Source organism: Varanus komodoensis, unplaced genomic scaffold, assembly GCF_004798865.1.
Source record: "Varanus komodoensis strain SLA01 unplaced genomic scaffold, ASM479886v1 scaffold42, whole genome shotgun sequence".
Lineage (NCBI taxonomy): Eukaryota > Metazoa > Chordata > Lepidosauria > Squamata > Varanidae > Varanus > Varanus komodoensis.
Window position 1 is genome coordinate 1031098 of NW_025335972.1, and position 27067 is coordinate 1058164.

The window sequence follows — 27067 nt, forward strand, 5'->3', positions numbered from 1 at the left end:
ACAAATGCCCGTGTCTGTGTTAATCACAGGCAAAGTTAGATTTCTCTTCACACACACACACACACACACACACACACAGACACACAGAGTGACACAAACTGAAGGAGGAATCTTATACAAGATCAGCCTGAAATCCTGGCTGGAGCATGCTAGGGACCTTCAATCCTGTCTACATTTGCACAGGAGCATGCCCTTAGAAGCAGACTGAAATCAGCAGTGACTATTTCCTCCCCAGAGATAGTCAGTGTTCGTCTATTTGCACTGGAATAGCATGGGGATCTCTGTGCACTGGGGAAAATACCTCACAAACTCAGCAATAAAATAGTTAAGCAGGGTTGTAGTTGGATGCGCACGCACACTCACTCACACACACACAGACATTCTTGGCAGGAGGGACTGAGATCATGCAAAATGCTTTGGTTCCAGCTGCCAGGCTTGTGGCCTGGCCTAGTTCAATAGTCACTTGTGTAACTAGCCCCTCACATCCTGCTTGTAGCTCTTGTCCCCATGCCAAGAACAGAGGTTGTATACATTGTACAACTGTCCATCTGCACAAATCATGTGGGTTTCCAGTGGCCTGTCAAGGCAGTTTGCTGAATGGTTACAGCACTGTGGATATGGAGGGTGGAAAAGAAGGCTAAGCATGCCAAGGAATTTTCAAGCAGTTCCTGGGACCCAGTTTCCCTGCTCCCTCCTCACCTTTTCAGGAACCAAAGGACAGATTTTTGCAGAGAACCCATAGCTGAGATGAGCAAGGACCCTTTTGCTCCCCAGCACATTTTTATCTTGCTCCTCTTCCAAGGAACTCAAAGCAGTATACATGTCCATCCCCACATTTCATCACCACAGCTCTGTGAAATAAATTAGGCCAAGAAATGTTGACTAGCCCAAGCTCACCCAATGAATTTCATGGCTGAACAGGGATCTGCCTGGCCTTCTTTTGCACAGTCCCTCAGAAGGGATGCCTGAGGACCGTCTTCAACTTGAAGGACAATTCAAGTTTTCGAAGGGCTGTCCCATCCAGTTCCAGGATAAAGATGATGAATGGTGCCCCACCACAGTTAGCACCTACATGCCTGACTGAAGGCGTAGGAGCACAGGTCATGGTATTCCACACTGTGGTGATATGAACTGAACCTTTACTTAAATTATCATAATTATTTCAAAATGTGCATCCATACACATACATGCATACAAAGTGATGTGCAAGCAACTATCTTTTCATTGCCTTTTTAGTGAGGCATTTCCTCTTCCATGGTGATTCATCAGTGGTCACCCTAATAAATAACAGTAAACACTGACTGGGTTCCTGAAGAGAAATTGTGGTAGCTTATTTTCCTTCCCTATATGCATGGGTTGCAAGAATGAGTTGTTGCAACATCCCAACCAGTGAGAGTGGGTGGGTGTGATGGTTCACACACCACCCTGAAACCTGTGACTTATTCTAGGGTTGCTGGGATGGTTTGTAATCCACCTCAGCCACCCACCTTGCCTGGTTCAGACATCATGACAACTTGTGCCCAGCAAGGATAATTATCCCAATTATGCTCAGTGTATCCAGATGCAGGCATCCAGTGTTACTATCATAAGGAGGAATGAGTATACAGTCTTTGACTAAAAAGACAATCTAGCCTGAAACAGTTATTTAAAAAATGTTTGTGACTACCATGCATGAGAGATATGCAAATGCACTTTTAAAAACAGTTGTCAATGCAGCCTTGTAGAATTCTTGGAATGGCCATGTTTTGAAGGGGCTCCCATTTTGGCTGACAAGGCTGCGATGTGCTGGAATAACATGGGATGGTAGCCATTAAACCAGGCCACAGCTGGCAATTCCATCTGTAACCCAGAGCAAAGAAAGCTGTTATGTACCAATTCTGTGGTCTTGCAAAGACCCCTTTATTCTCCTCTGAGATTTTCCCATCTATAAGCCTACACATAAATGCACTCTTGGCAGTTAATCTGCGCCTTACAATTGGCAGCCTGATGATTCTTTCATGTTCTATTTTTCCCCTCAAATTATTCTGAGTCATATCCTTACATAGACATTTTTGGATTCCAGAGGGCACAGCACATGCTCTCAGCCCCATGCAGCAAGCAGAGTCACATTATCTGGATTTGAAATCTTGGTGAATGGAACCTAGGTTCAGGTCCCAGAATAATTTTTACACATTGACAACCAATACACTGCTCAGATAAACCAATGCACTGCTAAGTAAACTCAATCCTCTTGATTTCCCTGAAAGAAGTCTATTAACTGTTTCTGAACTCCAGCACATATGAAAGCAGGGCCAACTTCCAAGATTTTAGAGGTCCTCAGGTAAGACTCATTAATGCTCACCCTTGATTGGTGAGGAATTATACCACAATCTGATCAGCCCCACTCCTTATTACCCCAATCTTCATCCAGTCTTTTGTCCTTCCCCACCCCACAACAGGGAGCCAGCATTACACACATGTGTATGCATTACACACATACCCTCTGTGCTCCTTCACTCACTGTGGATAATTGTGGATTTCTTTTCTTTTCTTTTCTTTTTTGAGCAGGGAGGAGAATATTTCAAGCAGCCCAAGGCTTTTGTATTCCTTCAGCTTCCCCGTGAACTCAGCACAATGTAAGGACATCCTGCCCCTCACCCTTGGCATATGAGGAAGGAGATGTGTCTTTCTCACATTGTGCTAGGTTCCTGCAGAAATCAGAGTAAAACAAGCCTAGGGCAGCCTTCCCCAACCTGCTGCCCTCCAGGTGTGTTGGATGACAACTCCCTCAACCCCAGACAGCTGGGGATGATTAGGCTGTGCTCTACCACATCTGGAAGGCACCAGGTTGGAAAAGGCCAGTGAAGTATGAACAGTGGTGCTGCCTGGCCTGGACACTTGCTGACCTCCCTCTGGCATTTGCTAGAATCTCTTGCTTGGCGATTCAGGACTGTAAACTGCCAGGATTTCCAGGCACCCGGACTTCCATTTATATAACTTCCTCTCCTTGGTGGAAGAGAATTAGAGCAGAACTGCAACCCTGAGAGAACCAGCCAGCCAACTCATTCCCACTCATTCAGCACAGAGAAGCAAGTATTTCCCCTCTAGAATGATGAATGTTGCTTCCACAGTTAGGTAAAGCTGCTGTTACTGACACATCAGTGGGATTCCCCAGTAGTACATGATGACCACTCACTGCAAGACAAATGGACCAGCTGGGCTCCACAGAGATAGATGGTGGGGAAGATCTCCTGTTTGCAAAATTGCATTTGGCAGTTTTCAGCCAGGAGTCAGAATCCCAGGGTTATACATGACTGTTTTTAAAAAAAATCTCTTGGGTGGCTTTCATAATGCCCTTTTTTTCTGAAAGCAGTTAAAAGGGATGGTTGGGACAAAAGCAATACCAAAGAAAATTCAAGCTATTTAAGCATGATTTCACTTAACTTGAACAATTTAGTTAAAGCCTTAACTAAAGCTGGGGCATATGATTATCTGAATAGGGGTTGCCAACATTTCCCTTCTGGCAGGACTGCTTTGTGTCCTTAATGGATCCCTTTCCTGCTCAGTCACTACCAGCTCAGACTCCACCGATATAACTGCCCCATATGCATCACCTGCTTACATAGAACTGTTCATAGATGTCACATGGAGATGGGTAGAGACCTGTTCTCCCCTGCAGAGGAAGGCAGGACGCGCTCGAATGGAGCAAAGCTCAGGGAGCCAAGGTTCCATTTGGATGCCAGGAAGCACTTCCTGACAGTCAGGACCCCGAGGGTGTGGAATGGGCTTCCACGAGAGGTTGCTGAGGCCCCATCGGTGCAAGTGTTCAACGATAGGCTGGACATGCACACGGTGGGAATGTCGTGAGCGGAGCTGGCTGGTGCCAGAGGTCAGACTAGATGGCCTGGGAGACCCCTTCTGACTCGCTCTGTTTCTATGTTTCTTGCCATTTTGATGTCCATTTCCCCAGGCTTGGGAGATCTTTTCTGGGCTCTCTCATCACCTCCTTTTTAAAAATAACTTCCCTGAATGATTTGGTGTTGTCAGCAAATTTGTCCACCTTGCTGCTTGCTTCTAACGCCAGATCATCTACAAACAGGTTAAGAAACATCAGTCTCAGTGCTGTTGCTTCGGAGACCTCACTGTTTACATAATTCCATTGTAAGAACTGATTATTTATTTTCACTCTGCTTTTTGCCCTTAGCACAATCCAATGGGAAGGTCCAGTTGCCTCTGAAGCTGGAGAATTACAGACATCCTAGCCATGAGGTGGCACCAGGATACACCGTGGCCAAGCGGTCCCAATCTTATCCCACTCCCTGGAATGTGCACTTTTAGCCTTCCCCTGGGATGCTCTTACATTCTCAGCGATGCAGCCTCCGCAGTTCTTTCTGCACTGACTGCAAAGCAGCGGTCAGTGGGATCTGAGCCCAGATGCCAGCTCCGAGGTCAGAGCTGTTCTTCCTGCTTTGGATCCAGAAATCCAAACATTGCACAACCCTGTAGACCAGGGGTGGGCGATTAATTTTCCTATGGGGCCACATGAGAAACTTTGACAGTAGTTAAGGGCCGGACCAATACACTTACAGCTCTGCTCAATATATATCTCTATAAAAACAGTAAATGAAACATTACAATGATACAATAAAAATGTGGAGCACAGAACAACACTATTTAATGAATATTCACAAAAACATTAACATTACATGAAAAGCAATAAATTCAATTCAATTTTACTTGTATAGTGCAAATTTACAACATATGTAATCTCCCAGCGCTTAACATAGTAAGGTACAGACCTTACGAATTAGATTGCTCTGCTCATCCCTCACAATCCACACGAGGGCCCATCCCGTGACTGCTAAATTCGCTCAGGAGTCCTTAGGTAAGGCCAGTGCCTTTTTTGTCATAGAACGCACCAGAATGGAGTTCTGGCACCTTTTTTCAACAGATTTTCCAAGTTTTAATAGTAACTTTTGAAAATTTGATGTTTGGTCCATGTGGATTTGAATCACCCTGTCGAGTGTAGCAAGTTGGTGGTGCTGCTTGGCTTGTGGCACTGCTTGGCTTGTGATTGGTTGTGTGGTGGCGTGCTGAGTGCTTACTGCGGCGACTGCTATGTTTCGTTACACAACTGATGTGTGTGTGTGTACAGTGATTGACTAAGTGTGAAAGGTAAATAATTTCATGAGTTGCAGCACCTTTTTTCTTACAAAAAAAGCACTGGGTAAGGGATTTTGTCAAAATCCTTCGGGAAGTCTAATTAAACAACGTCTACCACAATTCTACCACAATTTCACAGAACCTCTTGGGGGTGGGGCCAAAATAACAGCCTGAGAAGAGACATATCAGCCTTTTAATCTTGTCCAAAAAGCCAGGAAGCTACCAAATGATAGGGATGGGAAGGGGAGATGGCCAACTTCCACGTCCCGCCCTGCTCTATCCGTATGGTTTTGCACAAATCAGTGCAATCCTACGAATGGTTAGACAGAAAAAAGTTTACAGTGCCCAGTGTACTCTGGTTAGTGTGGCTGTCTGCAACTAGCTGGTATTGTAAACCTTTTACCCAGCAAAATGCATAGCATTGCACCCTAAAGGGCTCTAGATGGAAAACTCTTGTACAGCTAACTCTCAAAAGGTGCTATGCAACTATTTCATACATCCAAAAAAAAAAAAAAAATCCCCCTAACAGTTTTTGGTAAGAAAAAAAGTGCAAATAGCGTGAAAACACGGGAAGGATGCAAATAGCAGGTAGCCTGTTTGGACTTCGTGTATAACTGAGGCAATGTGATTGCACAGGAAAAGCCTGGAAGCACCGGTTCTCAAAAGTGCTCTAAAAGCTTTGTGACAGAGGACTTACTGTACTTTAAGGGCAGAAGGCGCCTGCCAGAAAGAGTTAGCAACCTTACAGTACAGAAACTGTGCACTTACTACTTCAGCTGCCCTTACGGAAGTATCGAATATTATCTCTTTGCCTTTGCTCATGTGATTGACTGCAAAACAGGACTGAGCAGTTTTCTTTATTCAGGCCAGCAGAGCTCTCCGGACATAATATATTCAGCCCGAAGATTTACAGCGGGTTGAGCTGTGGTGTTCCCCCTTTTCTACTTCTGTCATGTGAAGGAAAACTCTTTATTTTTGCCTCGGTTTTTTCTTGGTTTCTGTGCTCATGGGTATTCCCCTTTGCCTGTCCGTGAACAAAATTAATCTTCTACAACTATTTTAGGCAAAACCCCTATCCCATAGAACAAGCACTGTGGCTGGTCCGAAGTAGATCAGAAAGCTTTCTATAAATGCAATGTGTGATCTATTCTGGCTTGCAGACTGCCAGCCGATTTTTAAAGTAGTTTTCTCTGGTTGAAGTAAACCGGACGTCTTGCCGATTTGTAACGTGGGTGGTTACTATCTTGGTTGAATTGCTTCTACATTCCAAGTCCCACCATGTCTGAGTGCTGGGTAAAACATCCTAGCATTCGGTTTTGCAAACCAAGCCATTTTTCCTGGGTGTGTACGTGCGTGTGTATTTAAAGCCTGCAAATTGGGCAAACCCTTGGCAGTGCTTCGTACATTTGAAAACGAGTGATTTTTAATTCTGTGCAATTACATAGGCAAATGCATAACTCAAAATCTCTCACAGTCCCCGTTATGCACATTTTTTTCCTCCCTGGCCCCCGCCTTCACCCCTGTCTGCTTTGTCTCGGGTCCCTGTAGAACCAAACCCACATTCGTGCAAGCTCAGCAACAAAGGGCGGCGCTCGAGCGGGCAAGCGAGCGCAACGCTGCGGGAGGGTGCGCGCGCGCTCTCTCACGCAGCCCTGCCCTCTTGGGGCACGCGCAGCGAGCCCACGTGTCACACGCAGGAAGCCGCGTGTGTTGCAAACGCTGAAAGCTGCCTCTGCCCTGGAAGTGGAACTCCTGAACCGGGTAAGAGGGCTCGAGAGCGGAGCGCAGAGGCGACAGTGCCAAGAACAGGCGATCGAATGCCACCGGGGTGGTTTGTCAAGGCTAGTCTGACACAATTAGCAGAATCAAGGGGATTAGCTTTGCCTCGAGCTGGGGAGTTCCACGTCTGACATTTGCCTTAGCGGGAGGAAAGCATATGAAAAATAAATTTAATGGAGAAAACGGAAGAGACTCCTTCTGTCTGATATTCCTGGATGAGGAGTCATTCAAACATGTAGTCTCCGTGGCAGATTGAAATGGTATAATTCGAGGTGTGCGAGTGTGAGGGTAATTGCCTGCCACTGCTTTTACCAGGTGCCCCTGAAAACCCTTCCTGGGAGACAAGGTTTTCCACGCCATCCCTTGCCCTGTGTGGTTATTTGAACCCTTAAAAGTAGGTTCTTATCATGGTTTCCTCAGGGATCAAAGAAGTGTGTGTTCTGTCCATTGTATACTAGCCTTTCCCAGCTTGGGGCTCTGCAGTTGGGTTGGACTATAACGTCTATCAATCTCAGCCATGATCAGGAATGCTGGGAGCTGTGGTCCAAAACATCTGGAGGCCACCAAGTTGGAAAAGGCCACTTTCAGCAATATTTTGCTATCTCCACTTCTTCAGTAAGAATAACATATGGGGGTCCTTTGCCCTCACCCCAGCACTGATATCTTTGCCAGCCCCATTTCTTTCTTTTCTAGGCTTTGTATTGAGAAAAGGGAGTCATTTAAAAGTGTCTCTAGCAGTCACTGAATCTAGTGTTGGGCACCCCAGCTTCTCGCCCTGCTCTTGACACCATGACCCGGCACAGTAAGTCTTCTGTTTGGGTTTACTGCCAAATGCTGGTTCCAATCATGTTGGGCTTCCATATGTAACCTGGCATTCACCTTAACTCTGTTTTCCCTCCTCCCTTCCCTTTGGCAGAGCAGAAAAAATCTGGGAAGAGACTCAAACATGGCAAGGTGAGCAGGGGCTATTTTTGGAAAAATGAGATCGCTGAAGGCATGGAGGGAGATAAGTAGAATATGGCATTGATGGCAACAGAGAGATTGAAAAGTATGAGTAGAGAACTTTGGATTTTGCAGGTCAGTTTTAGCAGGTCAGATAGTGATGTGTCAGAAGAAGAGGTAGAGGCAAGAGAGTACAATTTGTAAACAAGTTAGACTCCAAAGTCCTGCTTGCAAATAGGGAAGCATTAAGAGTATATGTCGACTTTGCAGAGGAAGTCAGAGCAGGTTGGGATTTGGGAGGAAATTGTGCTGATCTGATCTCTGAGGACAAAACAAATGGAGCCATCAACTGTAGGGTCAGCTGGTAGAGCAGGTGTGGGGACCTCAGTTCCAGGGGTGAAAACTGGCTCTTCTGGGGGTTTTTTATTTTTATTTTTTTATTTTATTAAAACATTTTTATGCCACCCCATTCGCCGAAGCCTCGGGGCGGCTTACAACAATTAGTTAAATAATTATAATTAAAAATATAAACATTAAAATAAAATACATACAATATAAAATAAGCCGCCCTGGCCAGATAAACTTCAATAATATTAACATTTAAAATGCTGCTTAAATAAAAAGGTCTTCGCCTGGCGCCGAAAAACAAATAATGACGGTGCCAGGCGGACCTCTCTGGGGAGCGCGTTCCATAACTTAGGCGCCACCGCTGAGAAAGCCCTCCTCCGAGTACCCACCCTCCTAATTTCTTTCACGGAGGGTTCCCGGAGAAGGGCCTCTCCTGCCAATCTCAGGGGGTGGCTGGGCATATATGGATGTAAGCACTCCTTCAGGTAACCAGGACCTAAGCCGTTTAGGGCTTTATAGGTCATCACCAACACCTTGAATTGGGCCCGGACTTCAATGGGAAGCCAGTGAAGCTGACAGAGAACTGGAGTCATGTGAACATAACGTCCAGTCCCCGTCAGCAGCCTGGCAGCTCTATTTTGAACCAATTGAAGTATCCGGACCATCTTCAAGGGTAGCCCCACGTAGAGCGCGTTACAGAAGTCAAGACAGGAAATCACCAGCACATGTATCACTGTTGCGAGGCAGTCGTACTCCAGGTAGGGGCGCAGCTGATGAATCAGCCGAAGCTGGAGGAAAGCGCTCCTCGCCGCTGCTGTTACCTGAGCTTCCAGTGAAAGCTCCGGGTCGAGGAGCACTCCCAAGCTGCGGACCTTGTCCCTAAGAGGGAGTGCAACCCCATTCAGGACAAGGTTCAATTCACCCTCTCCGAAGCCCGATCCGCCAACCAACAGGACCTCCGTCTTGTCTGGATTGAGCTTGGTTCCCTGATGTCCATGCTGCTTTCGCCAACTATCAATCATTGGGTGGTTTCCCAGCTTTATGCAGTCCTCCTCCATTCTAAAATGGTGAAATGCCTCTCAAAGCCTCAGTTATTGGCAGTAAGAGCTTCAAATTACATTATGTTGGGGGGGGGGAGGAATTGCCCTCCCTCCTTTTCACTTGGCCAAGTCAGTCATTGGACCCCCCCCACCAATACACACACACCAGAGCTTTTCCAAAACTGACTCTGGCTCTTGGGCTGAAAGGGATGGCATAATTGGAATGCATTAACATGGGTGGTGCACATGGGTGCCCATGTTTCCCTTGCCACCCAAATACTGCAGTACCAACAGGAAGAAAGGATGTGAGGAGCAGCATTCCTTTCCTTCCCATATTGATCATGTGCCTCCTGGCCCATCAGACAGCTGCTTGGCAGGCTGAGGGACCACAATCTCTTTCTATAGGAGGTGGGGAGGGGTCTCCTCCACTACAGCAGGGAAAGTCCTTGAAAGCTAGAAAGATGCTGGACATCACTGGCAGGTTCCATTTTCAAAGGAACATGCAACCTTCAGCTTTTTTTTAGCATTGTGGTACCCATCTGCCTGACCAGGGGTGATAGGACTTGCAGTTCAGCACTATGAGCTCTCTGCCTTTGGTCTACACCTTTGCACACCTGTGGGGTAAGATAGAGCGTAGGTATAAAGTATCGTAAGAGTCAAGTGCATGCGTGGAGAAAGTGTGTGGGGGGCAAAGGCTGTGCATGTGTGTAGTCCTCGGCCCACTCCAGCACATGCAACCTTTGATCACTACTGGTCTGTAGCTTTACGTCTGATGCCAGGTTTGATTCACTGCATGTAAGTGTGGTGTCTCCTTTGGCTCTTGCAGAAGAGGGAAGCAAAACCACATGGGAAAAAGGACCCAGGAGTGCCTCAGCTGTCACATTTTAAAGAGCTGGTCAAGACAGAAGCAGCACTAAAGCAGAAAAGGGTGAGGCTAAGAAAGGAGAAAAGCTGCTTGGGGAAAATGGATGCAGGGTTGGCTTTGGGGAGACATTTCTCTGCTGCTTGGGATGCCAAAAGCTGGTTTTGGAGAACCAGAAAAGGGCATTTTTCCAGCAAGGTTGGTGGCACCCAGCTGTACATTAAGAGCCTGCACCTCTCGACCAGGTTGCAGAACTACAGGAACGGCAACGCATTGCTCGGCAGAAGGAAATTGGTCGGTTCCGGAGCCTGGAAGGACTCCAGAAGGATGCCTTACGTAGGCAACAGCGTTTTGAACAGAAGGTAATTAAACTATTGCTGGGGTCATCTTAACATGTGTATTACATTTTGCCTGTTGGGCTCATGCAGTCATTTATAGCATGCTAGCGAATGGACCTGGGCTTGCAAAGGTGGGAAGAGCCCTTAGCTTAATGTGATGAAGCTTTTTTAAGATCTGCAGCTGTCAGAGTTGGATACATTGTGCCAACTGTTCCTGACTGTGTGTGTAGCATCTATGGGATTTGTGGGGCCCTCCAAAAGCGGTTGGACTGCAGTCCCGATCAGCCCTACCCAGCATAGCTACTGGTGAAGGATGATGGGTAGTGCAGGCCAGCCACATCTCAGGGGCCACACATTTCCTTTCTCTTGTGTACAGAATTGCAGACCCAATCAGCAAAATATTTTCTTACGGTAACAGCCAGAAGCCCCCAGGCCAAGACTGTAGTAACTCTTTTGCTGGGTGACTTGTACCATTAACCACAGCTGGATTGCTCCACTTCCCACTGGGGAGACCAATCCTATCCTTCCTACCTTAGTGGGATTTATTTTTCATTCATGATACATGTATGCTATATAGACCAACTTGCCCTCCTGCCCTCCACAGGAAATGGATCTGAAGCAGTTGGCAAAACATGACCTGCTAGAGAAAGACAGCTCTTGCAAGGCCTATTACAGGGAGTTCAGGAAGGTAAGTGCGGATGTGGGCAGGCCTCATGCCTTGCATAGTGAGGAAGCTCCATTCTTCTGCCCTGCTCTGGATGGGATGTACGGATGCTCCTCTGTCTGGTGGGGCTGGGCCAAGTGCTGGATCAGCTGCTGAGTCATCTCTGTCCATAGGTGATTGAAGCAGCTGATGTGATCCTGGAAGTCCTGGATGCAAGGGATCCCCAAGGTTGCCGATGCCCACAAGTTGAGCAGGCAGTGCTGCAGTCTGGAACAAACAAGAGGCTGGTCCTGGTGCTAAATAAAATAGGTAACAGTGACAGCCAGCAATCTGGGAGGAAGTGAGAGCTGGTGCTGGCATGCAATGAATCTCATCTTCCCTTGGCTGGCGGTGTTGAATTCACCAACAATGAACTCATTGGGTTCTTTTCCAGTTTTTGTGCTTTATATATTCTGAAAGATCCAAATGCCCCTCCTAAGGCTTAGTAAGAATTTTAGGGAATAATCCTGTGCATGCTTAGAGAGAGAAAAAATTCTACAACCCCCAGCATGCTAGGACTTATAGAACTTTTCTTCTTAAAGGCACACAGGATTGTACCCTTTAAACTACAATGCACTTGTATTTTTGCCCCCACCCCCATTTGCCCAGCCCACCACAGGAATAAAGCCCCTGAGAGCTTCTGAAACAGAATTCAGCCCTCAGATAAGAGAGGATTCAACACCTCATAATATACAAGGATTCAACAGGTGTTACCAATATTGTATTTATTATACTTACATTCCACTTTTTTTCCTTCCAAGGAACTCAAAGCAGCTCATATCGTTCTTCTTCACATCTCAGTCTTATTCTCAGAACAACAGCCCTGTGAGGTTAGTTGGGCTGAGAGTTTATGACTGGCCCAAAGTCACTCAGTGAGCTCCATGGCTGAGTGGCGACTAGAATCCAGGTCGCCTGAGTCCCAGGCCTGCACTCTTAACCACTGCACCACACTGGCTCTTAGTGAAGTGAGAGAATATAGTAGATTCCTGTATTCAAAGACTATGTTTCTCTCCCCAAATCCAAATCTTGCACAAGAAAAGGCCGGGAAAAGTATTTATAATAAGCAGTTGAATTACATTGGCATGTTTTCCCATAATTCTGTTCTGATTCCAAGACGCTTACATTCAATTCACTTTGCAATGTCTTGCCAAGCTTTGAAGTGGGCAGAGGTCAGGTGGGGGAGACATTCAGTGAGGGGTTGGAAGAACACAAGTTGATCCAGTAAAACTCTGAATATTGCTTGGGTGAGAGAGGCTGTTCCTTAGTCTCCTGGTAGACATATGTCTTGCTCAGATATTCTGCATGAACACATAAATGACATGCTAGGAGGAGGGAAGGTGAACATGCTGCCTTCAACTCTGTGTACCGCTGCTCTTGCCCTTCGAGTGCAGAGGACAAACTCCTGCACTGGGGAGGTCTTCCAAAGTTCCAGATTGCATTGGCAGCCCACAAAGGTAGAAAATCTTCCCCACCTTGTAAAAGTTTACCTTCAGAACACAGAGGGTGATGAGAACAGCAGTGGAGGAAGCCAGAGCTAGCATCCTCATGCTTATTTTCCCCCACTTCTTATTTTAGTTGCACATAGTTCATTGCCAGTTTATTTTCAAAGGTTTTGTTTATTTAAGAAAGCTAGAAACTCATTTCAAGAAAGATTAGAATGAAAACTGAGATCCTCAGAATACCAGCTGCCATACCATTTTGACCAGCATCCATGTGCTGGTTTCTGCCAGTTTTTCCTGACATACATGCACAGGATGTACTTGCTTTCATTGTTTCTTCATTCACACTTGCAGTTAGGGTGGTTAAATTGTGGTAGCAAAGCGGATTCCATTCCCACTTCCCCTCAGCTCGCTCTAGTGTTCAATAGAGGATTCTGAGTGAAACTGGAATGCTAGTCCACAGTGGCATTGTGATTATGGAACTAGCAGGATGTTATTCTGAGGTTCATCTTGGGTGTGAAAGGAAGGGGTGGTTTAGCTCATCTTTCCAGTCTGCCACCGCTGGATAAACTTAGTAGATCACAGTGTTAAGGCACACACACAACTCTTTGGAAGCTTGACTTGTCCAGTGTGCCCTCAGATGCAAAGAACGCATGTTGGCCCCTCATGAAGCTTTTTGAGCATTTTTTTTTATTCAGGGTTGTACTAGGAATTGTCCTTGATTCTGCTGTTCTGCCCCAATCCAGATCTGGTGCCTAAGGAGATCGTGGCAAAGTGGCTGAAGTACTTGAGGAATGAATTCCCTACAGTAGCTTTTAAAGCTTGTACTCAGCAGCAGACCAAAAACCTGGTATGTAGCGCAGGGATTGCAGTGTGGCGAATAAGTCACAGCTCTGGTTGGCAACTAGTTCTCCCTGAAGGCCATTTTGAAGGTAGAGTAGAATACAGAGCTTCATGCCTGGAGGATGAAATTAGACTTCCTGGTGTCCTAGTGTGGCCCTCCAGTTTTCCACATGCTTCTGCTTCCCTTTCTCCAAGCCACTGGTTTCCCAGGCTTCTGTTTAGTTTTTTCCCTCATTCTAAAAGTTTGGAATGCCACGCTAAGTCCTGGTTGCTGGCACAAAGAGTTGTAATAGAAGCTTTGCTGCCAATTTGGCCTTTTGTCTTCAGACCATCCCCCATTGGAATGCAGCATCCCAGAGCTTCTCCAGAATTGAATTCTGCCCTCAGATGGAAGGAGGTTCAGGAGCCCTGGGCTAGAATATGAAGGATCATGGTCCAGCCCCTTCCCCTTAAAATGACATGTCTCCAAGAACTATTGCCACAAATTCCACTCTCCATATTTCTCTTACTTCAAAAGTTGGTCCATGCAGACAGGGGTCAGATGGAATATTTCAGGGCTGGATTTTGCCTAACGGAACCTAGTCACTGATTTCTAAATGGTGAGATCAAGGGCCTCTCCTTTTGGGGTGGGGATGATGGATTCAGGGGGGTAAGAAATTGAAGTAGGGCTCTGAAAAGAATGCCTGTGCATTGGACTGCAACAGAGAGCAGCTTCCTTCTGCCTTCCTTCTGAGGCCTCGGGACCAGCAGGACCCCTAGCCTGAGACGTCAGGTGGCAAGGGGGCCACTGCAGGAGAGGCAAGGGCCAGGGCACGGCCGCCCACCAGCACCGGAAAGGTATGGTGGTGGGTGATTGTTGTTGGGGATTCCCTGCTGAGGGGCACTGAGCCGGCGGTGTGCCGCCCCAACCTGGAGACAAGGGAGGTTTGCTGCCTGCCGGGCGCACGCATCCGACATGTGATGGACAGAGTGGAGCGTCTTGTTCGCTCTGGGGGTCACCAGCCGCTCCTGGTGATCCATGTGGGCACAAATGATGTGGCCAGGCAGGGTGTGGTTGGGACCACCAGGGACTTTGAGGCCTTGGGGAAGAAACTCAGGGAGCTGAAGGCCCAAGTGGCTTCTCGTCAATCTTACCTGTCTGGGGATTTGGGCCAGGAAGGGACAGAAGGGCCTCTGAGGTGAATGACTGGCTTAGGGGGTGGTGCCAGAAGGAACGCTTCAGGTTCCTCGACCACGGCACTCGTTTTCTTGCCAATGCACTTCTGGCAAGGGACGGGTTACACCTCACGAGGATGGGGAAAAGGTCCTTTGGAGATGCTCTAGCGAGCTTCATCCGGAAAACTTTAAACTGAGCCGGTGGGGGTGAGTTCAGGCCCCCCAGGAACGTGTCTGCACTGGACAAGTGTGGGGGGAGGATCAGGGCTCTGGGAGCAGGGTTTTAGAGATACTGCAGGGACTGACAGGACTCCTTCAGAGAGGGGCCAGGTATCAGGGAGGATGGGAGGAAGGAGGAGGCTGGGAACTCAAAGAGAAGGAAGCGGTGGGAAGGAGTTGAGGTGCATGTACACCAATGCTAGGAGCATGGGTAATAAGCAGGAAGAGCTTGAAGCTCTCCTGGGAATAGGAGGGTATGATCTGGTGGGAATCACAGAAACTTGGTGGGATGAAAGGCAAGTCTGGAATGTGAACATAGAAGGGTATCACCTTTTTAGAAAGGACAGGAAGGGAAAGAGAGGTGGGGACGTGGCTTTATATGTCAGGGAAGGGATAGGATGCAGTGAGATAGAATGCAGCACAGATGGGAATTTGGTAGAGGCAGTTTGGTGAAACTTAGGGGTTTTGACAGGGAAAGAGACCTGACAGTGAGGGTATGTTATCGCCCTCCAGGTCAACTTGAGACCCTGGATGATGTCCTGACAGGCCAGATTCTAAGGATATCTCAAGGGAGAGACACAGTAATTATGGGAGATTTCAATCTCCTGGATATTACTTGGGAGACTCACTCGGCGGTGACAGCCAGGTCACGTTGAGCTATTGAGGGAGCGTTTTTCACACAGAGGGTCCGAGAGGCGACGAGGGGGGGAAGCATCCTTGACTTGGTCTTGACCAATAGGGAGAAGCTGATAGGTGAAGTACAGATTAGGGGAGCTCTGGAAGCGAGTGATCACTCCATCCTTTGCTTTGAGATCAGGGGACTGTGGACGGGCAGCAGGTCGAGCACTAGAAGCTGGGACTTCAAGAGGGCCAACTTTGGCCAACTGAAGGCCAGACTGGGGAAAGTCTCCTGGGATAGGTTACTGGAATGTAAGCAAGTTGAGGAGGGGTGGATAGCACTCAAAAGGGAGGTTTTGGAGGTGCAAGCCTTGACGATACCTCAAGTCAGTAAGGTGGGGAGGCAAAGGAGAGTGCCGCCATGGATGCAAAAGGAGGTGGTTAGAGGGATTAGACGAAAGCGGAACCTCCGTAGCAAATGGGTACTGGGAGAAATAGACAAAAGGGTATACCGGGAGGAGGAGGCCCACTGCAGGAGAATTCTTCGCAAGACTAAGGCTGATTACAAGCTGAGACTTGCCAAGAATATCAAGAGCAATAAAATGGGCTTCTTTCAGCATGTAAATAGGAAGAGGAAGGGGAGACAAGTGGTGGGACCACTAAATAAGGAGGAAGGAGATCCGGTGACTGATATGAGGGAATAGGCACAGATGCTAAATGACTATTTTGCCTCTGTGTTCTCCCCAAAGCAGGACGGGGGATATCCGCATAGGAGATTAGATGAGGCTGGGGACTTAGGGGCACTGATTAGAGTCACCTCCCTTGAAGTTGAGGGGCTCCTCAGGGCATTGGACATTACAAAGGCGCCAGGCCCTGACGGGTTACACCTGAGAGTACTTAGAGAGTTGGCAGGGGTTCTCTCACGCCCGCTGGCCTCCATTTTTGAGACCTCGTGGAGAACGGGTGAAGTTCCAGAGGACTGGAGAGTGGCATCAGTGGTCCCAATTTTTGAAAAGGGTAGTAGAAAGGACATGGGGAATTATAGACCAGTTAGCCTTACGTCCATTGTAGGAAAAACAATGGAAAGGCTCATAACAGAGAGAGATCTAGTGATGCTAGATAGGGAAAGGAGGCTGACAGCCACTCAACACGGTTTCTGCAAAAAAAGGTCCTGCCAGACAAACCTTGTGGAATTCTATGACAAGGTTTCGCGATGGGTAGATGGAGGGGATGCAGTGGATGTGGTATTCCTGGATTTCAGCAAGGCCTTTGACAAAGTGCCCCATGATATCCTGGTGGAGAAACTGAGGAGTTTTGGGATACACCAGACCACTGTCCAGTGGATTAGGGCATGGTTGACTGACCGAAAGCAGAAGGTAACCATTAACGGGGAATCATCGAGATGGCGGCCAGTGACAAGCGGGGTCCCCCAGGGCTCTGTCCTGGGGCTGATCCTGTTTAATCTTTTCATCAGTGACATGGAAGAAGGGGTGAACAGTCTGCTGATCAAATTCGCAGACGACACTAAAACTGGAGCAGTGGCCACAACTGAGGAGCAGGTACTCCAGATCCAAAAGGATCTGGACAGACTATGGAAGTGGGCAGGAGACAACAGGATGGCGTTCAATGTGAACAAGTGCAAGGTCTTGCACTTGGGGTATAGGAATAGGTGTCATAAGTACAGGTTAGGTGACAAGTGGCAGGAGAGCAGCACTTGTGAAAGGGACCTTGGGGTACTGGTTGACTGCAGGCTAAACATGAGTCAGCAGTGTGATGCGGTGGTCAAGAGGGCGAACGCCACCCTTGGTTGCATAGCCAGAAGTGTGGCTTCTAGAGCAAGAGAGGTATTACTACCACTCTACACGACTCTAGTGCGCCCACAACTGGGGCATTGTGTTCAGTTTTGGGCCCCTCATTATAGAAAAGATATAGCCAGGTTGGAGTCAGTGCAGCGCAGGGCCACAAGGTTGGTGGCCGGTTTGCAGGGGATGCTGTATGAGGCGAGACTGAGGGAACTGGGTCTCTTCAGCCTGGAGAAGAGGAGACTCAGAGGGGATATGTTGGCGACATACAGGTATGTGAGGGGATGTCACATGGAGATGGGTAGAGACCTGTTCTCCCCTTCAGAGGAAGGCAGGACGTGCTCCAATGGAGCAAAGCTCAGGGAACCCAGGTTCCATTTGGATGCCAGGAAGCACTTCCTGACAGTCAGGACCCCGAGGGTGTGGAATGGGCTTCCCCGGGAGGTGGTTGAGGCCCCATCGGTGCGGGTGTTCAAGGATAGGCTGGACGTCCACATGGTGGGCATGTTGTGAGCGGAGCCGGCTGGTGCCGGAGGTCAGACTAGATGGCCTGGGAGGCCCCTTCTGACTTGCTCTGTTTTCTATGTTTCTATGTCTTGGATTGTAACACTCAGCTTCTCCCTGCCTGCCTGCCAGGGCATAGAGAAGACTCTGCTGACCTCCTTGGCATGTTTACTAACAACCCGTTTCTTCCCTAGCAACAAAACCGTGTCCCGGTAACTCAGGCATCAGGTGACCTGCTGAGTAGTGGCGCCTGTGTTGGGGCAGACTGCCTGATGAAGGTGCTGGCTAACTACTCCCGGAATCAGGACGTCAAGACATCCATCAGTGTTGGGGTTGTGGGTAAGCAGGAGGACTGCTTGGAAAGCGCTGCTCATTTAAGCTCCTTTCCAAGACGGGATAGAGCAGCCATCCTCAACCTCTAGATGTTTTGGAGAATAACTCCATGTAGCAAGACCTTTCCTTCTGCTGCCATTGGGCCTTTGCCAAAATCCTGTGCACCTTCATCTACTCCCAGAGAAGGCGCAAGCCAGGTGGAGCTCAGATCCAGATAAAGAAAGATGTCCCCAGGGGAAGATGTGAAGCCCATGAGGAGAAGAGAGGAGAGGAGCGGGGACAATTCAGTCCTGATACCTGGAATCTGCTTTGAACCCCATGACAGGAGGCAACATGTCCACCAAGGAGGCTCCAGGGTGCAGATCTGACAAGCTAGGGACTTCTCTTGCCCTAGTCCCACGCCCCTCCTCCAGTCACCTGCTGTTTGGTGGTGTCCTGGCTTTTTTGCATCTACCCCATTCTAAAGCTTTGTTAGGGCAGTGTTTCACATTAAAGTATGCTGGGAGCTTGTCCCCACCCACTTAGCTTTTAGCCACTCTTGCCACTATAATGGTACCCTCAGGAGCTTCTCCAAATGGACTCTGGCCCTGAAGCTGAAAGAGGTTCAACATCCCTGGAGTAGGTGGTGCTGTATCCAGGACAGGGGTGTGCTCACAACCAGGGTGTAACTAGCCTTCTGAGCAAGGAAGGCTCCTGCTAGTCATGGCCTCTGTTTTGCTCCTGCCCCATCAGTTTTTTCAAGGGGCCAAGGAGGCCTGGGCTTGCGGGCAGCTTGTGCTGAATCATTTACAAGGGATCGTATGGAGGGAAGAAGCCCGTGCAGGGTGCTCAAAGATCTAGAGTAGCTCCCAAGGGGAGGTGGTCATCAGATGGCCATGGCTTTGACTGAGGGATGCACTTTTCGATATCCTTGACTTGCAGGCTTCCCAAACGTTGGCAAAAGCAGCTTGATCAACAGCTTGAAGAGGAGCCGGGCCTGCAATATTGGGGCCACTCCTGGCATCACCAAGTATGTAGCACTTCTTGTGTGCATGCTGCAGCAGGCAGTCAAGTAGTTTTGGGGCTCTTCTTCCTAAAGCTTTTGTTGTGGGGTCTCCTCCTGAACCTGTAAGCCTGGAATGAAATGCAGGATCTGTCTTGGAGGAAGCAGAGTTTTTGTGGGTGGCCACAGGTGGGTGGGGGTCTTTTTCTGTGCACAAAGCAGAGGCAGAACTAAGAAAAGCTTAGCTGGATTAGTAGCTGGAAAGGGGAGTTGTGGAGTCTTGCATGTTCATAACTCGATGGATTAGAGGATGTTGATAAAGAAAGGCTGGCCGGACAACAGGGGGCTATCAGATGATGAACTGGAAGTGACAGAGCAGGAAAACCCTTTTGCTGCTTCTTTTATATTAGAACCTAGTGGAGTCATCCTATGAAGCTGACTAGTGGGCTGTTGATGGGAGATAAAAGCACTTCACACAACAGCATGTGGTTAAATATTGGAATTTGCTACCATAAATTGTCATGATGACCACCCATTTAGATGGCTTAAAATGGGATTAGGCTTAATTTGGCAGATTGAGACTATTAAATCTTATTAGTTATATGCATAGCTATAACTTACCATCGGTACTGATGGCATAATTTGTACACCTGTTCATTCTACTGTCTCTCCCCCTTTGAGTCAGCTTGCGATAATTTTACAACCCAAATTTCAGAGCTACTTAAACCCATAAAATAACATCAGAGAAAAAATCTACATACTAAATGGACCAGATTGGTCTATTTCAAAGCTACTTGCTAGCCATCCTTGACAGCTCTGTCAGTTACATTAACACTCTGCTCTCCTGGCCTCCAAAAGCTGGGAAAGATCAAGAATGGGGAGCCACCTGTGGCCTGCCAGCTGCCTGCTTGCTTATTGCTAGGCAGGGATAAGGGATTTCTCCTTCCCATGCTGATGTCAGGGAAGGTATTTGAAAGCCTCACTGCAGTGGGGTGGAGTGCTACTCCTGGGGAAGGTCTAACCCTTCTCTCCCAGTGTGGCAGCCCCCTTCATAAAATTGGCCTTTCCCCACTGTAATGAGACTTTGAAGAAGCGTCCATTGGTGCCAGTGGAAGCTTTTTGAAAGCCTGATTGCACCAGGGAGGTGCACTGTGTGAGGGACTGAGGTCTCGACAGTGGCATGAATGCCAGCAGTGAGGAGGGTGCCCTCACTTGGGGAGCGGCTGCTGGTGTCCTTAGGACAAATGCAGCCCTCGGGCTGAAAAGGGTTCACAGCACTGGAGCCACAGTTTGTGCACAGAATGGTTGAGGATAAAATGCTGGGCCTGGCAGAAAGACAACTGGATTCAAGTAGGCCCAAGCTGTCAAGAGTTGCTGCCACTCAGTCTGGCTTGCCTTGCTGAGTTATGATCATGTGGTGAACCCATCTTGTCTTCAGCTTGTTGGAAGAAAGGAGGATAGAAGTGTGATAAAACAGGTGTAAAAGCCCAGCATTTTGCTCTGGGTTGTTGGGCTTCCTAACATGAAGCCCAAGGCTGTAGGTAGGTTCTCCGAAGAAGTACAGACTGGAAAAGGCTGCTCTCTTGCCTTTTCTCACTTCCCTCCCCTCTTCTTCTAGGTGCCTACAAGAAGTGCAGCTAGACAAGCACATAAAACTCCTAGACTGTCCAGGCATAGTTGTGGCTTCTTCAGCTTCAGATGCTGCCATGATCTTACGAAACTGCATCAAGATAGAGCAACTGGCTGACCCTAAAAGCCCAGTGGAAGCCATCTTGAAACGATGCAACAAGCAGCAGGTGGGTGGGTATAAGCCATGGCTGTAATGATGAAGTTGACAGTGATCTAGCTGGGAGTCAAAAATTCTGAACTTCTTTCAAAGAGTTACAGAAGGTTTTAGCAAGATTTGTGGGTTGTACTTTTAGAGTGACAAATCTATTATATGTTAGGGATACTAGTGCCCATATGTTTAGCTACAATTTTGACAAATAGTCTTAATTTGGAATTCTTATTTTTAAGGAAATGTGCTAGTCTTCAAGACTGCACAAGATCAGCATGGTTATTATTTTGGGAATCTTAAACAGCAACAGGTGGTAACAGATTTACTGAGTAAATTAGCACTCCTGATTTATTGGGCAACAGCAGACTTAAAAGAGTGAGTGTGAAATTGTGCGTGTGTGGGGGGGATTTTTTAATATAACGGTGTACACAAACTGTAGAGAAAAAGCATTCCCCTTCCCTGTTCTTGAGCAATATGTGCATCATCTCATAGTAATGAGATACGTCTTCTTTTTAATGTTTCATTCACATGTAGCCTGATGTTGGTTTTCTTGTCTCAGAAATATTTAAACTTTATTAAAACACCCTATGAATAATTGTTGCAGTCAGAGCTGCCACTGGTGATGCACACATATGCATGTCCATCTGGGCAAGTACCATATTGAAAGAGACCCTCCCTCCCTTCTTTACAAGAGAGAAGGGCAAAAGTCTTAGCTGCCTGTGCAGCCTTCAACAGCATCCACATGAAAAGCAAACTACCAACGTGTGAATCGGGAGCACGCTTTTAACCTAGCAACACTTTTTACCACAAAGGCCTATGTGAGATTTTGTGTGTCTGCTTAGAAATAAGCTTCACTGAGTTGAATGGGATTTATTCCTAAGTTAGTGGGCACAGGGTTGGAGCAAGCGAACATGTTCACTCAGTTATAAGGTAATCATCCTGCATAAAGAGAGAGCTGTGTCATGTGTGCCAATAGAGTTGGTTGGCTAGCTACAGAATTATCGTGGCTGCCAAGAATGCTGGAGGAAGGACTGAAGGGGTGGAGGGGGAGAGCAGCACAAGCCAGTAAGTATCCAATGCTTGTCCTCAGCCCAGTGCCATGACAGCCTTTTGTCAGGTCCCTTAGAAGTGGCAACAGGTGTGCTGCTGCTTGGACAACTGGCTTGACCACTGCGATCAGCTCTTCAGTTTCTTTTTCTCTCTCCACCCCAAAAGATCATGCAGCACTATGGCGTGCCAGATTTCCGGAACACCACAGAGTTTCTGGCTCATTTAGCCAGGCGGCAGGGCAAGCTGAAGAAAGGAGGGACACCGGACCATGAGAAAGCAGCCAAGGCAGTGCTGAGCGATTGGACAAGGTGAATAGAAGACAGTACAAAAGACAAAAAGTCTAGAATTTGTCTCTTGCAAAGCCTGGTTTCCCTTTGTACTAATCCTGTCTCAAACAGGGAGACATGGTTTGGGAAAGAAAAAAGTAGGATCTGAGAGATGGGTGGGTGTAGTTTTTCCCTATAAAGATGACCATCCATTTCAGTGTTGTTCTCTTTTCCTCCTTTAGTGGAAAAATCAGCTATTTCACCCACCCACCCGAGACCCACACGCTCCCCACTCACATCAGTGCTGAGATTGTGACAGAGATGGACAAGGCTTTCGATTTTGAGGCTCTGGAGCAGGGGAATGAGGCAGCTTTGGCGAGTAAGTGGAGTGGACAGGGGGATGCCAGGGTTTTCCTGCAAGTTGTTCCAAAACAGTTCTTTGCTACCAGCTGCGCATTCCCAAGAACCATATTCCCTTTCCTGTCTGTCTTAGCTCATAAAAGTCTAATTCCCTTCTCTATCATTTGTCCTTGCTTTTGCGTGTGTGCTTTTGCTGCCTCTCAAAAGAACTGATGAAGGCAGAGGAAAAACATTGCCTCCCACAGCAAACAGGGAGCCCACTAGCCACAGTGATTTCTCTCCCATAATTTTCTACTGATATTTCACTGTGTGACCCTCCCTGCTATAGCTGTAGGTGGCTTCTTTCTTGTAAAAAAAAACAAAAAGCAAGACTGGGGAAGGGGTGGGCCCTCCAGATATTGTTAAACTACAACTCCCATCAGTCCTAACCAGCAGAGCCCATTGGATGGGATCATAGGAGTCCTGCCCAGCAACACATGACCATGCATTCCCCATTCCTGCTGCACAAAAACTTTGTGCAATAGGCATCACTTGGAAGAGGCATTCTCACACACAGGGGAGGAATGCCTCTTTGACAATACTTGACTATTTGTTTCGCCTTCACTCACACTCCCCTTGAGTCACCAAATCTTTCTGATTCTGCTGGGTGAGGTATTAGAAGGGTTCTATTTCCTGCCAGTAGAGGTTCCTATGCATAAATATTTTGAGCAAACTCATTCTCACCTACACCTCCATTCATGCACACAAAGAGTTTGGTCCATTATGAGTATCAGCATTTCCTTTCTGTTTGATTTTTGCAAATGTGACTGCAGATTTTCAGTTTAACTGTCCCACCAGTGCTGCATGTGAAGGTATGGCTGACGTATTTGTGAGCAATGGTAATACCTTTCTTTCTTTTTAACCTGTAGAAGTGTCAAAGCAGTAACTTGCCTTTGAATCTGGAAATACCCAGCATTCTTGAAAATGTGTTGCTCTCTTTGCCCTCTTTACCTCACCCACAGTAAGGTGCAGGGCATCTGTCAGGCTTGGGATAATAACCACCCTACCTGCCCCCTGGCTGCTGTAAAGCAGCAAAGCCAGCAAGGGGTTCTGCTCCTTTGAAATGTTTCAGGAACACCTATGTGGTGCTTCTCTGTTGCAGACTTGCCATCTGGCCCTGCAGGCATTACCCTAGAGGGTTCCGGCCTCACCAGTGGGGCAGAAGTCGAGATGGATGAGGAAGAGGGGTCCTGCCACCAAGAGGAAGAAGAGACTAAGATGGAGGAAGAGAGGGATCTGGAGGTATGCACAGCCATGCATCTGTCTTCATTTCCAAGACACTGGCTGTGGCTTTTCTTGCAGAGCTATTTGTCAGGTCTCCAAGCCCCCAGATATTCATTCCCAAACAGTATGCAATTTTCAAAGACTGTGGGTTAAATTTGGAAGTAACTTGGAGATAACACTTTCTTGAGGAATTTGGAATGGTGTGTCTGGCATTTAAAGCATTGGTGAGAAGAAAAACATGGTGTTGCAGAGAGAGAAAATTCTAAATGGGAGCTAAAAACAGTCAATTTGGAGCAACTAGAGAAGGGGGCTTGATGGCAACTGTTCGGTTCTAGTGCTTGATGTCCGGTGGTCATTAAAAAAACCCTGTTTTTAGGATATCCCCCCAGGTTTTGCAAGTAATTCTATAACTGTAAAGTAGCCAAGTCTGCAAGCTTGCAGTTTTACCATATTGGGATGTCACATTCTAGAAAACACTCAAGCTCTGTTTAGTTTTGGCTAGAGATGGGGACAAACTGGAAGACTGAACTGTTGAAAGAGACTCCTTCCCCATACCAATTAGGAACAGAACTGGCAGCTAACACTGGAGAGAAGATACCCTGGAAAAATGATTTCTTTGTTTAGTCCCTGACTTCTAGAGTAATGTTCCCCAAAGAAGATGGACAAAATGGGTATGTTGGCAATGGGGAAGAACCCTTTGCCAGCCTAGATTTAGTTGCAGTAACAGACTTTTAGCAGGAATGTCTAAGTTGATCTGTAAAATTCAGTGGGCGCTCCTGGCTAAAACTTAGTCATATCCACTTCATTTTAAGAATGAGACTTTTCTGCACACTGCCTTCAGCCCTGCCTGTAGGCAGAGTAAGAGATGAATGTCACCAGCCTGCTCATGACACACAATCAGCTACCAGTATTTGCCTGCATTGATCCATTTCCCCCATATTTCACTGTTAAGAAGCTCAAAGTTCTTCACAAAACTGGAGGGACTATGCAGGAAATCCACTGGTGATACCTGGGTAATCAGAAAGCCAATGTGGTGAGTGTCAGGTGATGGCTGCCGAGATCCACATTCAGATCCCCATGCTTCCGTGGAGGTCATGAGAAAAGCTTGGGACAGTTGCTATCTTTGACTAGCCTCCTTCACTGAACTGTTGTGAAAGGAAAGGGAGAAAATGAAAGCAGTGTGCCAATATGAGCTGCTTGAATATAAACACGGTTAGTAAAAAAGTAACAGTAAAATTATAAAGTAATAAAATAGCAGTTATTTATATATAAGGCTGTATGGGCTGAAATTGCAAAAATCTGCACCAGGGAAACATGGGTGTGGAACTGTTGATTTTTTAAAAAATTATTTGTATACAAATAGAGCACTGCAGTTGAAACTACAATTGGTAATGGCATCAAGGCTTTTCAGGCATGCCTTGCATGGATGAACTGCAACTAAATCCAGTTTGCATCAGCTGTAGGGGAGCTGGTATATTTCCTGTGTTTTAAAGATTCTAGGAAAAGGAGGTAGGGCCTTCAAGTTCATCTATAGCAGCCTTACTCAACCTGGTGCCCTTTGGAGGCATTTGGACTGCAACTCCCAGAATTCCCATCCAGCAGGGCCACTGACTGGGAATTTTGGGTGTTGTGGTCCAAACATGTCTGGAAGGCACAAGGTTGGGGAAGGTTCATCTAAAGCAATTCAAAATTGTAATGAGATTTCTTTCTCTTGCCCTCTCCAGTTTGGCCCAATGACAGTTGAGCTGAAAACCAAGAGCAAGACCCTCGCGGAAGTAGAGAAGGCTGTGCCAAGGGCTCCTGACTTGGGTGAGATCTCCGCCTTAGACCCCCTGCACCAGGGACAGGGCTTGCGAGCAGCAAACAAGCGGCGCAAAAAACAGCAGAAGCGGGCAGGTAAGGTTCATCCAAAGTTGGAGGTCTTCCCTTGCAAGTAAGCAAGGCTTGGTGTGGATGATTTGGAGTCCCTAATGGGAGATGAAAAGCTGTCCAAAGGTCACCATCTCCTGCAACCGTCCTCCATACTTCCTCCTGGGGTAAACAGTGAAGAGGAGTAGGAGGAGAACTCATATTTATTTGAACACTGGCCTTTCCTGGTTCATTCATCACTCTCCCTAGGTGAAGGAAACAGCATGCAGATCTGGCCCTGTCACTCCTTAGGTGGAATCCCTAGGTCAGAGTCCACCGACACAACCTTCCATGGCAGATATGGCCCTTCACCTCCACCACTACTGAGCATCACTATTCCATCCTCTTTCAAGAAAATCTGTGCTTCAGAAACTCTTCTTCAACTGGATGGCTGGATGGTTTCCACTACCTTAATTATCCCTTCTCACTCATTCCCACTGTGCTGCTAAAAAGGGAGATGTCAAATTGGTTGTACAGATTTGGGCACCTCCCTGTAAACGCACTGAACTGAGCAATATTCAGTTCAGCCAGAGGCCATTCCCAGTCTGCCCAATTACAGCCATGTGTCTTTCCTTATGCAGGGCATAGTTATAATGGCCTCCACAAACATACAGTAGCCACCCCAGAGCAGCTTGGATCTCACTCACTCACCTCCAGCAGCACATTTTTGGAAGGGGGCAGATGTTGTTTGGCTACCCGATAACCCTATTTATTTTCCTTTTCTCTGCAGAGAAAATTGCCAGCAAGCTCTCTGCAACACTGACAGCAGCCATGAATTTCAGCTTGTCAGATGACTAAGGAATGTGCTGAATAGCGCGAAGAAGATGATGGGTACTGGGACTTTATTTTATCTGCCTCAGGAAGGTTGCCCTACTCCCAGCCATTGGTAGCAGAAGGGGACTCTTTGTGACCCATCATCCTTGTTTGTTGCTGCAGGAACTGATGACATGGTGCCTATGCAAAACAAAGAGTTCTTTCTCTAAGATGTTTTTATTATTTAACAGGTTAAAATTGGAGACAGTGTGTAAATAAAAGTGCCACTGCTCTACCCTTGGGCTCCTAAACCTTTTAGCAGCTATAACTCCAGAAATACAAGGCCTCATTTCAGTTCATACCCAAGCTTGTTCTTGGACTATTGTAGCTCCTTAAATGGAGGTGCAGCTGGAAGGATCTTCTCTCTTAAAGGGGCAAGTGAACAACCTGAGGACATGCCTGCCCCCATAAGGGAAGTGCAGGGAAGGTGCACCAAGGCTACTAGACAGAGCTCCCCTGCAGCAGGAAGACCTAGTGCCAGAAACTCTCTCCTTTAACAGCATTTTTGCCAGCCATGAAGTGAAAAATCAGGAATGGCTGGGTGCTTGAAAAAGCAGGTGATACAACAAGGGATGCGTCTG

At 47.3% G+C, this 27067-nt stretch overlaps 1 protein-coding gene across 2 annotated transcripts; it reads left to right on the top strand.

Moving 5' to 3' along the window:
* The first annotated feature begins 6838 nt into the window (after nt 1–6838).
* Nucleotides 6839–26722, top strand: GNL3L (G protein nucleolar 3 like). Of its 2 annotated transcripts, none has more exons than XM_044443532.1 (16): nt 6839–6903; nt 7615–7723; nt 7838–7875; nt 10078–10179; nt 10359–10475; nt 11056–11139; nt 11289–11424; nt 13340–13443; nt 17929–18073; nt 18989–19076; nt 20668–20845; nt 22042–22184; nt 22385–22521; nt 23644–23783; nt 25490–25661; nt 26404–26722. In XM_044443532.1, exons 2-16 carry the CDS (start codon nt 7711–7713, stop codon nt 26469–26471), a joined length of 1665 nt encoding a protein of 554 aa, XP_044299467.1. In that variant the 5' UTR covers nt 6839–6903; nt 7615–7710; the 3' UTR covers nt 26472–26722. The 2 variants fall into 2 exon arrangements, with proteins under 2 accessions (XP_044299467.1, XP_044299468.1); XM_044443533.1 differs by lacking the exon at nt 6839–6903 and adding an exon at nt 6922–7193.
* Nucleotides 26723–27067: the final 345 nt, after the last annotated feature.

What these genes read in the sequence shown, in the direction of transcription:
- GNL3L (XM_044443532.1), top strand. An exon ending in AACAGCGTTTTGAACAGAAG is followed by an intron (nt 10,476 to 11,055) that starts GTAATTAAACTA and finishes TGCCCTCCACAG; the next exon opens with GAAATGGATCTGAAGCAGTT. An exon ending in GCCACTCCTGGCATCACCAA is followed by an intron (nt 19,077 to 20,667) that starts GTATGTAGCACT and finishes CTCTTCTTCTAG; the next exon opens with GTGCCTACAAGAAGTGCAGC.